The sequence below is a fragment of the Quercus suber genome, unplaced genomic scaffold, assembly GCF_002906115.3.
Source record: "Quercus suber isolate HL8 unplaced genomic scaffold, Cork oak 2.0 scaffold_240, whole genome shotgun sequence".
NCBI lineage: Eukaryota > Viridiplantae > Streptophyta > Magnoliopsida > Fagales > Fagaceae > Quercus > Quercus suber.
In genome coordinates, this window is record NW_027069697.1 from 593,214 (window position 1) to 608,130 (window position 14,917).

Genomic DNA, 14,917 nt, shown 5'->3' on the forward strand with positions numbered 1-14,917 from the left:
AAAAAAAAAAAAAAAAAACTACAAAAGAAATTCCTATATCTGGGATTCTAGGCCTTGGCTTGGGGAGGGTCTTTCTTGAGATCAGTAGCCTCGGAGTGGACATCACTAGTTTTAGACTTAGTCTCCGCATCCTTGGCCTGGGAGACCACATCCCTGATTGTGAGGGCGTCATTAAAGGGCTTGGCCTTCGTCGGTGACTGAGCCTTTTTACCCACTCCAACCCCTTTAGAAACTTCAACATCAGGAAGGGGAGCTTGGATGGAAAGGAGCTGCTCGGGAGGAGGGTCTGACTCCGAAATTTCTCGAATATCCTCTGGGAAGAAGATATTCTTGGCCCTCCTCAGCTCGGAGTTTGCAGGGACTTTCACTCGGTCCATCGCTACTCCCCAAGACTCGGTGTAGTAGTCCCTGCACACTATGGCCACCTCCTCTGCCAGCCGGGTCTCCGTATCACGCATCTCAGCCTTGAGGTCCAAAACAATTTGTTTTTCGGTGGCCAGGTTTATCTCTGTCGCGTAGAGCAATTTGCGCTGGTCCTTGGCTTGGGCCTCAGCAGTTTTAAAGCTAGCCAAGGCGCTTTAGCGCTCCTTTTCTACCTCCTTTAGCTTGTTGGTCAGATCTTTGTGCTCTTTCTTAAGGGCTGCAAGAACCTTCTCAGCATTAGCTAGGGAGTGGGCCTCAGCATTAACTTTATCGTGAGAATTCCTGACCTACTCCTTAGCTACAGAAACTTGTTGAGTGATTTGCATGATAATAGTGAAGTGGTAAAATATATACATATGAATAAATGTGCACCTAAGTGTTTAGCAAAGAGGAATGTTGACTGACTTACCATTGCGAGGTCCTTCTTCAATGACATAAAGAGGTCAGGTTGCCTGGTACGCCTGAAGCCCTCTATGTCTCTAAGGAGGAGAAGAGGTTGCTCTAGGGCCTCGGCGAGGATGGCATCCCAAGGAATGGGAGCCCAAGGTGTGGCATCCCAAGGAATGGGAGCACCCTCCACCTCTAGTTGAGGGGCCCAGGTGCGCTACCTTCGACGCACTTTAACTTCATCCCTGCTCTCTATCGATTTTGCCCTATTGTCCTTGGGGTCCTTGGTTTTCTTCTGCTGCTTGGCACCCTTTTGAGGTGCCACCTCACCTTCCTCTAGGTCTTCTGCTGGCCTCTTCTTCCTTAAGTTCGAATTGGCCTTTAGTCCGAGGTCAGTAGGGAGTGAAGGGGAAAGAGGAGGAAGACTGGGAGGAACTTGTGTCTTGGGGACATCTTTTGAAGTTTGTCCCTTGTACCTGTTCGCCATTAGGCCCTTTATGCTGGATCTTTGCTTCAAGTCCATTTCTTCTTCTTCTGAACTAGAATCGACCCGAGCAACAATTAGCTTAGGAGGTTGAGCTACAAAAAATCTGTTGGACTTGTGTTTGGAATTCGAGAGCTCTACAGGCTTTTCTGGCACTCCTTCTACGTCTTTGAAGCGGAACTGATCAATCTTGATGTAGAGAGAGTGGTGAGAAGAGGCTGACTCCTCTCTCAAAACAGCTACCTGTTGAGGAACGTGTTGAAGAGGTAATTGAATAGGAGGAACATCTCTTCGTGCCAAAAACCCCAGCTTAGAGATGTGTATCTGAGCTAGTCTAGAGCTTCCAGCCCTTATTGCCTAGCTAGTGTCCTGGAGTATGTGAGACAGGGGCACGTAATCCAAAATTAGGTGAGCGGCCTGTAGCGTTTTGTCTTCGCTTACAAATATCTCTGACTTCAGTAGGTAGTTGAAAGCCGATACTTTGGTCAGACTGATCCTCGGAGCAACGTGGCTTTTATCTGCAAAAACATCAAAGAAGGAAATCATGCTCAGAGCAATGAGAATTACCATCAGAATAAGATGAAGTGTTAAAAGTGAAAGGGCTAAACCCCATGTCTAAAGGAATTGATCCTAAGGTACCCTACCTGGCTCTCCTGCCTGAGTTAGGCAGGGAAGACCGTCCTGCCACTCCCTAGAGGTGACCAGGTAATCATCCTTTAAGCCCTTGTTGGACTTAGGAAGGCAGGATATCAACCTTACGGCATCGGACTAGGACTCGAGTTAATATCCTGCGCTAGCAAGGGAATGACACTCGTACATATGAACGACATCGTGCCATGTGAGCCCTAGGTTCATCTGATCGTTCAGAGCATTTACACTCCCTAGGACTCTAAACAGGTTGGGAGTGCACTGATGGGGACACAACCTGTGATTGAGTAGGTAGTCTCTGGTAATCCTACTGATGGGAAGAGTCATTCCTCCTTTTATAAAGGCGATCATTGGAATGACAACTTCGCCTTCCCTTCTATTCGTGTATACTTGGTCCAGGGCGCAATATTGTACGCCTACTCCCTGTGGGATATGGTATTTGGCCCTAAAACCTCCATACCAGCCGAAGAGTCTACTAAGTGCTTGAACCTACCCATCTAGGCAAACGTAGGTGACGCAAAGGAAGTTTTCTAAAAAAGAAGGAAGGTTGAGGAGGAAGGCCGAGGAGAAAAAGAAATTTTGAAGAGATAGATACTTACGAAAGCAAGTGAGTGTATTAGATCCTGAACCTTTAGGAAAATCTTTTGGAAATTTCTTAAGGAAAAGAGTTCAGGAAACTCAGGAGTTTAGTGAGTTGGAGCACTTGAGATCTCAGAAGAACTTGAAAATTCGTAAAGTAAAAGGAGAATGATCTCCCCCAAGGCTCTATATAGAGGGTGAAAATGAGTGGGAATTATCTCGCTTAAAATTCCAAGAGAAAGATCAGTCGTTGGATATATGCCTCACCGTTAGATTTGGAGAACAAGGCGTCGCCTAGAGTAATTAATGGCGCCTCGCGGACTTCGAAGTGTCAGTAGCGATCATGGGACACGCAAAACGGTAATTTCGCATGTGGGAACCAGAGAAATAAATGGTCTTGTCTCCTAAAAATCAAGACCCCACTTTTTCTCTTCGGATGAGAGGGAAAAACTGGAGTTTTGAGGGGCTATTGTAGGGATAAGGGCCTAAGATCTCATATTGGGCCTTGAGCTTTATTCGGGGACATTGATAGGTCCGAGGAGGGATAAATAGTTATGAGAGATTTCAGTTCAGATTCTCAATAAGAAATGAGTGGAAGGAGGTCCGAGGAGGAATTCCTCCTCGGATATGATTGATATCGCCCAGATGTGTATTCCAACGATGAAGGTAACCTTCATAGGAGCCCCAGTAATAGGGACGTGCCTCACGAACATACGAGAAGGAAGGGAACCCAAAAATATTTAAGGAAAAGCTGCTGCCACCGCATTAAATGCACTGTAACTACTTTTCTGGCTGCATTTATGTGGAGAAGACCCCTGGATAGTGCTACCTTGACTACCACAACTCATAGAAAGCCAAAGAGGGTGTCTGTTGGGCTAGGAGTTCAAATCTGGTCCTTACAATTTAAACATGTCACATGATTCATTAAAAAAGTTATGTGACTAATTCTACTCATGGATGATCTCTTTGATCACTACATAATAAGTTAGAGGAAGATAACTCCAAAACAGTTTGAAGCTAAATTTTTTCCAAAATTTTATTCAATTTTGAGCAAAGTTTAACTCCAACTACTACATGGAAATTTATAAAACTATTTATGTGTATTTTTAAACAAGTCACATGACTCATTAAAAAAAATTATGTGACTAAAATTATATAAGAACGGTCTCTTTAATTGCCAAATAGTGAATTGGAGGAAGATAAGGTTTTTGAAATCTTTTATGTTAAATGTGTTACAAAAACCAAGCTAATTTATTTGTTTTTTAAAAAAACTAAAAGTTGAATTATTTGTACCCAAAAAAAAAAAAAAAATTAGAGACAAAAAAGCAAAAAAAAAAAAAAAAAAAAAGGTAAATCCCAAAGTGCTCACTTGGTCTTTATTTTTAACTTGAGTGTGATTTACTAAAAAATGATGGATATAAAAGGAATGATTTTTCTTTTCTTTTTTGGGTTCTGTGGACAAGGTCATTTAAAGTAACTTATCTTGTTCTTAAAAATTGGATAGACGCAATTGATGTTTTATTCAAGAAAGACGTCAAGTTGTAATCAGGGGCGGAGCCAAGGGGGGGCGAGAGGGGGCAATTGCCCCCCTGACTCCTTTAAAAAATGCTTGATACCTACTATGTGATGTGCATTTAAGTAGTCTGCCCCCTGTAAGTGGGGGGAAAAAAAAAAACACTCCAGCTATTATGAAACAGCTCTGACACAGGAAAGAAAGAATGGAAAAAAATGCTTCTCAATTCACCTATTTTACTATTCTTAAATAGTATTTATTTCAAATAGTTTTGATCTTGTCCCATCCATTATACTGTTTACATTACTTTTCTTTCCTATTCTAATTTTTTTTATTATAATTATAATACTATAAACATAACATTTTTCACAAAAAATTTCACAATTGTGAAAATGGTTAACTGTAAAAGGTGAACAACTTACATTGATGAACCCACCACTTTATTTCCTTCACAACTCACAGTCCACTACTATAACAATTGTAAAATTTATTGTGAAAAAATTGTGTTTGTATGACAATTCAATTAGTAGGTTCTATAGTTAAATTTTGTAGATTGATTTATTTATTTTAAGCAATTAAATTATTTCTAAGTTTTATGTATTTGAATTAATTTCTCACTTTGGTTGTTAGTAACTATGATTGATTATTTTTGTTTCCTTGTTTTAATAATATGAAAATATATATATATATATATATACTTGTAGTTACAATTGTCTATTTATTTTGTTATTATTATCGATTAATATTTTTAGATTAATTTTGTTTTTAGTATTGTTTTTCAATCTTGTCCCCCCTAAACTGAAATCCTAGCTCCGCCACTGGTTGTAATAGATTCTATATTTTAAAACAATAAAAATATGTCATGGTTATTTGAATAGTTTATCCTCGATTTGATTAGGTCGAAAACTTTGTTTCAAAACATTTTTTTTTGTCACAGTACGTAGATTTCTATAATTGTGCAGAGTTCACATACTGTGAAAAATGATAATATATATATATATATATATAATGCATAAAATAACTTCTCATGTTTAGGTAATGCACTTCCCACTTTCAACTTAAGCATGATTAAAAATATTAAACGATGTAAAAAGAACAATAACTCCAATGCTAATAAATTTCACATTGAGGTGATATGTTTTTATTTTTTGAAAATTAGAAGTAACAAATTGTTATCCGTGTGTAACAAGAGTGACGTGTGACTTTACATGAAATTAATATTATGCTAATTACATGTTACTTTAAACACTAATGAAATTTGTCATATCTATCTATTTCATTATTCCAAGAAAAGGTATTTCTTTAGGGGTTGAGTGGGTAAATCGTACTCCATTTGTTCCATTTTTTTTGTTCTCTGTTTTTTTGAGGTGTCTTAAAATATTGTCATATTTCTAAAAATAAAAATTATTAATTTACTAATATTTCTATTATACCCTTATTAATTTATTAATTTAATTTTTTGATAAATTTTTTTAAGAAAATTTTTAAAAATTTATACATTTTTAAAAAGTAGACAAACCAATAAATTAATAGAGGTGAGTAAATTGAGAGATTAAACTTATACTCCTTCCGTCCCAATATTTTTGTCCTGTTTGAAAAGTCAAACTTTTTAAGAGAACATCATTTATTATCTTGTCTACCTTTTAAAAATGTATAAGTTACCAAAACTACCCTTAAAAAAATTTATCAAAAATTGAATTAGTAAATTAATAGGGGTATAATAAGAACATTAGTAAATTAATGACTTTTATTTTTAGAAACAGGACAATATTTTGGGACATCTCAAAATGGAATAGAGGACAAAAAAAATGGGACGGAGGGAGTAATAGTTATAATGGGGATAGAGAATTTGAATCTGAATGTCTTTAAGACATCATAAAGGACAAATTAAATGAAGTACAAGGCTCTTAGCAATTGATGAAAATTGATGGGTCCAAAAATTATTTGACAAAAAGATTTGTGCAAACACTGCTTAAAACAAGATCAATGATGGAATGAAAGAGTAATTTGATAATCATCAATATGTGTAGAAATTTACGATAGAGAAAATATAAGAATTTTATGTGATTCGGTTACAAGGTTCATGTCCTAGAAAAGTAAATTTTCATTCACTTAGATAATAATATATTATAGAATTTATTTATAAAAATGGAAATTAGATAGACAAGTGGATGGAAATCCGAATTTTGAATTAAATTTTACAATTTCTTTTAGATGGAGATTGCAAAAATTCATGAGTTATATAGTAGAGATGGAAGGAACTTTCAGATGCTCTTGACTAGTGCTAAGATTGGGTCGAGTCAGGTCGGGTCGGGTCGGGTCGAGTTTATAGTTACCTAACTTTGACCCGATAAAAATCAGGTTTGACAGGAAGGAAATCGATCCAACCCGAATATTTGGGTATTGGATTGAGTCAGGCCATTGAGTATCGGTCAGGTCTTCGCTCTCCCTCTTTCCCTCAAAATTTAAATTAAAGTATATTCAGGTATTTATTTTCAAACTTGCCCTTTAAAATATGTCATTCTTTTATTATTATTTTCAAACTTCCATTTCTTGGAAGGATATCCACCCATTATGATAAGAAATATTAATGAATTTTTTCTTTGCTAAGTTAATGTGTGTTGGGAGCGTTTTTTTCGTCGCCCACATGATGTTAGGGGAGTTAAGACCGAGACTAGACTTTAGGCTTAAAACATGGCCTAAAGGCTATCGATGACAGATTTTAAAGGGCAAGTTTCAAAACAAAGACCTGAATATACTTAAATTTAAATTTAGAGAGAGAGAGAGAGAGAGAGAGAGTTGGGTCAATTTTCTTCCTGATTTTTATCTGGCCCAATTTGACTTGATCTTAGCCCTTCCTAGCATATAGTTGAAACTTGAAACAACATTTAGGGAGTATAACTATTTAGAAGTCGCTCGTCCTTGCACATGCAAGACTTTTCTGTTACTTAACATCAACATAGGTGGCATGGCTGTTAAGAATAGACACGAATTGCAAAATATATGAGATTTGAAAAACAGAACAAAATAACACACACAAAAGTAAACACATGACATATAAAAATTACGTAGTTTAACAGTTTGCCTACATTTACGAAATTATAGTGATTTCATTAATTTCAAGGAAATTATACAAATTACGATAGTACAGTTTTTCTCTCTAAACCAACACGCCAAACCGTAATACGGTGTAATAGTATTTATATCCCACATAGCGGATTCACTTTGGACTAAGTCTCAGAAAAGTTTCATTAAAAACCGTAATACTTCTACATAAAGTTGAGTTATAATCCAAATAGCATATACTAGGCTTCACATAGCCTAACAATAGAGATATTAAAACAACGTTTTAAAATTGGAGGATCAATCGTGCATTTTTAAAGTTTGGGAGACATTGCAATTGGGATGAAAATTATGATGAAAATGTGTAATTTGTCCAATAAATTAAAACATTTTTTTGTTGTTGATCATTTGTATGAACCCAAGCTATTTTTGTGTAGCAAAAAAAATCTATAATAAAATACTCCATCCGTTCCACTTTTTTTGTCCTGCTTAAAAAGTCAAACTTTTTAAGAGAACATTATTTATTGTCTTGTTTACCTTTTAGAATTAGTAAATTAATAGAGATATAATAGGAACATTAGTAAATTAATGACTTTTATTTTTAGAAATAGGACAATATTTTGGGACATCTCAAAATAGAATAGAGGACAAAAAAAAAGGGACAGAAAGAGTAATAATACAGAAAACATTCAGGTTTAAATCTCCCTTCTCCAACCTGGTATTAAAAAAGAAAAACAATAATTGTCAACACGCCAATAATTAGCAACCATTTTATGCCTTTGTATACTAATGCACAAGTGCTGGACAAGAATTAAGAAAATGGCTACCCTTTCTCTCCACACTTGCAGAGTTCAGCAGCCCCATGCAACCATTAACAGAATTCACATTTTCCTCCACTTCACAGCCATACTATTCCTACTTTACTACAGGACCACCCGTCTCTTCCTTGAAAAAAATGTTCCTACATTAGCATGGTCCCTCATCTCCATCTCCGAGCTCATCCTCACCATCATTTGGATTCTCATTCAAGCCTTCAGGTGGCACCCAGTGTCGCGTTCTGCTATCCCGGAGAATATACCTGGAGGCATTGAATTACCGGGGCTTGATGTGTTTGTATGCACGCTGGACCCAAAAAAAGAGCCTACAATAGAAGTGATGAACACTGTTTTATCGGCCTTGGCACTAGACTACCCGCCCGAGAAGCTCTCAGTGTATCTTTCAGATGATGGGGGTTCTTACATTACATTGTATGCTATAAAAGAAGCATGTTCTTTTGCTAAGTCATGGCTACCATTTTGTAAGAAATATGGGATTAAGTCAAGGTGCCCTCGGGCTTATTTCTCATCATTTGCTGATGATGAGCGGCTTCTTTGCAGTGATGAGTTCAGGATAGAGGAGCAGAAAATCAAGGTGGGTGCAAATTTGGTTGCAGTGCATATATATTTTGTTGTTTATTCCTTTTTTCTTATCCCCCTATTTGGGTACTTATGTTGGTGATAGATATTGTATGCTCACCAGAGTCCCTGCGTATTGTGAGGGTTTTTTTAGTTTCTTTTCCTCTCTATGATAAGGCACTCTGACACAACTGAGCTAAATACAAGATATAGAATGAAGCCTTAACCAAAAAAAGATAGTGTACTTGTAGGTGGATCATTTGATCGTTGGTATTTGTTTTTTCTTCTTATTTTTTGTTATCAAAAATAATTTTTTATTTTTGAGACTAAAATACTTATTTGACAATTTAAAATGGACAGAAAATAAAAACTGTTTTTAAAACTTAATTTGTGAAGGAAACTGAAAACATGCAAAATGCTATTTTTAGTTTCTAGTTTTCAAAAGTTAATGAAAACACGCATTTGATTTAATGAATCTGTCTCATTTAATGTGTTAGCATTAGAGTTCAAATCTTAATAACAACATATTTTAGTATTTTCTGTTTTTTTCTTTAAAAAATTATTATTTTTTAATTTCAATTAACCAAACATGTTTTTTTTTTTTTCCTTTATATTTCCAGAAACAAGTTTTTGAAAATAGAAAACAAAAATTATTAACAAACATTAGTCTCCTAGATGCATTTAGTCTCCCCTTTGTTCTTTGTGTACTTGTATGTTGCTAATCTATTTTTGCTCTCCAATACTGTTTGTGCAATACTAATCTCATAAGATCACATATATATAATCTATGCAGGCCAAGTAGTTAATCTATGCAGGCTAAATAATGTTAAACTTTGATAATATGTTCTAATTTCTTTAAGACATATTATCAAAATTTCAGATTTGTGCAATACTAATCTCATAAGATCACATATATATAATCTATGCAGGCCAAGTAGTTAATCTATGCAGGCTAAATAATGTTAAACTTTGATAATATGTTCTAATTTCTGTGAGACATATTATTAAAATTTCAGAAAAAGTAATAGTGTCGAATGATATTATCACCTATGCAGGCCAAATATGATGAATTCAAAGGAAAAGTTGAGAAAGTTGGTGGCGAAGATGAAAACAACAAAGTTGTGCCAGACCGCGCCCCGCGCGTCGAGGTATGCAACAAAACATTCAAAATTAACACAAGAAATTTAAAAGATAAAAAAGTGGATCAATTATATTTAGGTCATTTTTCGATTTTGTACTAGATTTCCAAATTCTGATCCTTGCTTAGTGTGTTATCTATTCCTAAGTTATGGTTTGTGACTAGCGAAACATGCTTGGTGGACGATCCAGAAATCTTTTCAAACTATACAAGGGGTACTAGGCAGAGGATCTCTAGAAGTTTGGCCAAAGCCCCAAAAATTGCTCCAATACGTAATCTATGTCTTGCAATTTTATGAAGTCCTTGAAGTTGCTATATATATATATATATATAGCTTGAATGACAATAATAATCAAGCAGGGTTACCTTTTTACTAACTCTATTGTGAAATAAATTTTCAATGTTCATTCAAATTTTCTCATACATCTCATATCTAAGAAAATGAAACAAAATTAAGGAAAGAAGCAGACATGAATTTCCTCTAAGTTGACCCGTAAAAAGAATACACATCCCCCAATATCCTTATACCTCTTATACATTTTAATTATTGTCTTCAGAAAATGTTTATTTGGTTGAAGGGGTGGAAAAGTGGGAGGATAGAAAATACTAGGAGGATGGAAAAGTGAGAGGATAGAAAAAATTTTAATTTCCCTCATTTTTGTTTGGTTGGGACAGGAAAAGTGGAGAGATGAAAAAAATGAGTTTGTATAAATTTACTCACATACCCTTGTTAAAAAATGATGCCAAATTAAAACAAAAAAGTGACAAAAAAAAATCAATCACCCAAATTTATTAAAAAAAAAAAAAATCACGTTTAGTTAAAAAAAAAAAAGAAGCACAAAAACAAAACAAATCATTGTTACTCCACGCTCCAGTATATCAAAAGAGAAAAAAAAAAAAAAAAAAGATAAGGCAGTGTCCCAAGAAAAAGAGCCAATGTTTGCCCAAAAAAAGGAAAAAAAAAAAAAAAAACGATGCCGATGCCCCAGGAAATCAAAAGAAAAAAAAGATGAGACAAAGTGTCCCACACCCCCCCCCCTCCCCCCAAAACATAAAAAGGACAACATTGCCCAGAAAAGCTAGGGGCATTTTTGTTTATCAAACAAATCATACTATCTCCCTCAATTTTCTCTCTATTTTGGGGAGAGTGGATTTGGGGAGAAAACACCTAGGTCCCACCACATGTTTTTCCTCTCCCGTTCCTAACTAAACACCTTCCAAAAAATTTTTCTTCCCCATTCTCTCTCTCTCTCTCTCTCTCTCTCTCTCTCTCTCTATTTATTTTTCCATCCTCCCTAAAATCCCCTTTACCAAACATACCCCAAATGTTAGGATCAACGAATTAGATGACGTTAATTTCTTACTAGAAAAAAAAAAAAAGACTATTGAAAAATGTAAGTCACATTTGCGCTATTTCCTAAAAGGGACTAGTCTAGTAATAATTGAATCTTGCACTCTAAAGTGTACCTTGAGTGTTGTCTTAACCATTCTTAGAAATTCTATGAGTTATAACTAGACAAGTTTGCGTTTACGTGTTTGCCAATAAAACTATATAGATTTAAAACCTAACAGTTAATAAAACGTAGATTAACTCAGTATATTTCTGATATGGGACTCATTACACATCAAAACAACACAAACTTTATCAACATCCAATCAAATTAGGGGCATCACATTTAATTACTAATAGTTTAAATTATAAACTTTTAAGTGATTTGGCATAATTTAGACCCTATATTTATTTCACTTTGAATTATGCTTTTAAATGAAGTCTCCATTTTACTTTGAAATGGAAAGCATACAAATATGTGTGATGCATGTGTGATTATATGACAATGAACTTAATAAACTAGAATAATATGTTGATCATTGGGAATATATCTGTGTGATGTATGTGTTAATTAATAAACTTCGTATAAAATAAAAGATTTATCTATAACTAATATCATTAACACGTGTTAAAAAAAAAGACAAGGACAAAAATTACGGTTGGTTTAAGAATTATGAAAATTCTCACAATAAGTGGCATGATGGAAGCTGATCGATGTGGTAATAGTGTGATACTAAATTTTTATCAAAACCAAAATTATCTTTAAAAGTAGCAATGCTTCAATTTTAAATATAGGATAAGTTAACTTTGGGAATTGGTTTATTTTTTTAGATAATACATGACAACAAAAACAACGAAGAGAACGTTGAGAACCAAACTCAGATGCCTCTTCTTGTCTATGTCTCTCGGGAAAGAAGACCATCATGCCCTCATCGTTTTAAAGCCGGAGCCCTCAACACCTTGGTAAGTATACTATCTCTATTTCTTTGGCATGAAAGCATCTAGTTAAATAAAAATAATAGCACCAAATAATAGTAAAACTGCAGCTTCGAGTTTCTGGAGTAATCAGCAATGGCCCCTACTTATTGGTGCTAGACTGTGACATGTACTGCAATGATCCTACATCTGCTCGCCAAGCAATGTGCTTCCATCTTGACTCCCAGTTATCTCACTCACTTGCCTTTGTTCAATTCCCTCAAGTTTTCTACAATATTAGCAAGAATGACATATATGATGGTCAAACAAGAACTGCTTACAAGGTGAATGAAAAACCATTATGTTTTGCATGTGTGTCTTAAGCCAATTCAAATTATTGAGAAATAGGTTTTCATATTGAGCAATGTCATAGAAATAACAAATTTTACTAGCAATTTTTTACGATTTATTAAGGTGACAAATTATGATCAATACAACATCACTTTTACATGAGATTATTATTGACATTATTTTTGCTTTACATTGATCACAACTTGCCACTTAGCTGCTGTGAAAAAAAAATTGTGAAATTTATATTGTGTCATTAAGACTTGTTGTTTCACTACAAATTTATTGTATAACCTTTATAAACTGATGTGACAATATATATAATTGATAGATCTCAAAATAAATGAGTATTGAATTAGTTTTTTTGTGATTGATGACATATAATTAGTTTATAAAAGTTATGCAATAAAATTTGTATTATCCCTAATTTCACTCTTCATGTTAACATATATATTACATGTTTTTTATCCAACTTAGACAAAGTGGCAAGGCATGGATGGGCTAAGAGGGCCATTACTCTGTGGAACTGGCTTTTACTTGAAAAGGAAGGCATTATATGGGAAACCTAATCAGGAAGGTATGGTGAAGTCTTCTTGGGGTAGCTTAGTTGTATTGAAATTTTGAATAACACTCATTTTGCATATTTATTTTTTGTTTATTTTTTTTTTCACTTCTAATGGCAGATATGTTACTCTCTGAGCCTGAAAAGAATTTTGGTACATCCAGCAAGTTCATATACTCGCTAAAGGGCAATAATGAACAATTTATAGCCAATAAGGACGATTCAAGGGATGCAATTTTAGAAGAGTCCAGACTCTTAGCTAATTGTGCGTTTGAAGCAAACACAGAATGGGGAAAAGAGGCTAGTATCATATAATAATTAATGAACTAATGAATTATTATTTATATGTTTCTCAAAGTCTATTCGAGTTGTACATATATATATATATATATATATGACATTAATGTGGTTTGGTTTTCCTTGGATACAGATAGGATTCTCGTATGATTGTTTGTTGGAGAGTGCATTCACAGGGTATCTTTTGCACTGCAAGGGGTGGATATCAGTGTATCTTTACCCCAAGAGACCATGTTTCTTAGGGTGCACCACCATTGATATGAAGGATGGCATGGTTCAGCTTATGAAGTGGAACTCCAATTTGTTACAGGTTGGGCTCTCGAAATTCAGTCCTCTTATATATGGGGTTTCAAGAATGTCCGTTCTTCAAAGCATGTGTTATGGATACCTCACTTGTCAATCCTTTCTCTCTGTCGGTCTTCTCTTATATGGCACGGTTCCTCAAGTGTGTCTCCTGAATGGCATTCCTTTATACCCTAAGGTAAACAATATATAGTAACAAAGTATAAGTCCTTTGACATTTTAAAGTCTGTTTTGAAATTATATTATTAGGATTTGTGTTGTAATTTTTTACAAAATGTACATACATTTTCATACCGAAAACATCAAGTAATGGTAACCAGGTTTGCCAATGGATTATTACTTTTAAATTTCAAATCCTAGCAATATTGGTGAAAAATAGAGAGAAGAGATAAAATTTACAAAGCGCTTTACATAATTCAGCAATTCACTTATATCCATAAGAGTGAATGAAGAAAATTTTTAGTATTAAAAAAAAAAGGGTTTACAATGGCTTTATGGTACTACAAAAGAAACCCTAGTTCTGTAAGAAATAAAGGGTTTGCAATGACTATATGCTGCCTCCAAAGAAACCTTAGCCTGGTAAATTGAATTTTTTCAATATACCCTTACCACAGGCCTCTAGACTAAAGGCCAATAGGAAATAGCCACTACCTCTGAGATTATCCATAAGGGATAAAATTGTATAATTCTTCTCTTGTACGGTACGAGTCCTCAAGTGTGCCTCTTGAATCTAACATACTCTTCTTGATTGTTATTACAGGTTTCAGACCCATGGTTTGCTGTGTTTGTGGCAATTTACACGTCCTCCCTTTTCCAGCACTTATATGAGGTCCTCTCAAGTGATGGCTCAATTATGACTTGGTGGAATGAACAAAGAATTTGGATAATAAGGTTAGTTTCTGGGAGCTTATTTGCGGTTCTGGATGCCATCATGAAGTGTTTAAGCAAAAAGAAGGTGAATATAAGCTTAACAAATAAAGCCGTTGACAAAGAAAAGTTTGAGAAATATGAAAAAGGTAAGTTCGATTTTGAAGGGGCTGCCATGTTCATGGTCCCCTTGTTAATACTGGTCATATTAAACATTGTTTGCTTCTTCTGTGGGCTAAGAAGAGTGGTAATTGAGAAGAGTTTGGAGGAGATGTTTGGACAAGTTTTCCTTTCGTTCTTCGTTCTAATTCTGAGTTATCCGATTCTTGAAGGAATGGTGACAAAAGTTATGGGAAAATAGTAAGTTATTTGAAGCACTTTCTTTGGGAGATTTTAGAATGTATGCCTTTTCTTTTTTGGAGAATCAGAATGTATGCCTGAATGGGAAGAATAAATAAGTTGTTCAAGGTCTCTTTAAGTGGCACGCGCCATTGAACAACAGATTATGACTTTCATTGCGGATTTTGAAGTTCCCTATTAGATCAATATATTTACATTTTCTACATTATAATTTCAATGGTAATTACCACTGAAATTAGGTAAATGCTCAACTTACCATCTAAAGCTTGATGGTATACATTTTGTATCTTAGGTTGATTTATAAAA

The 14,917-nt window shown here is 34.8% G+C and overlaps 1 protein-coding gene across 1 annotated transcript; it reads left to right on the forward strand.

Annotated features, from left to right (window-relative positions):
* The first annotated feature begins 7,789 nt into the window (after positions 1 to 7,789).
* LOC112019405 (cellulose synthase-like protein G3) lies at positions 7,790 to 14,917 on the forward strand. Its single transcript, XM_024051926.2, has 8 exons — positions 7,790 to 8,507; positions 9,547 to 9,639; positions 11,791 to 11,922; positions 12,006 to 12,218; positions 12,700 to 12,799; positions 12,906 to 13,084; positions 13,215 to 13,562; positions 14,145 to 14,917. Exons 1-8 carry the CDS (start codon positions 7,887 to 7,889, stop codon positions 14,610 to 14,612), a joined length of 2,154 nt encoding a protein of 717 aa, XP_023907694.2. The 5' UTR covers positions 7,790 to 7,886; the 3' UTR covers positions 14,613 to 14,917.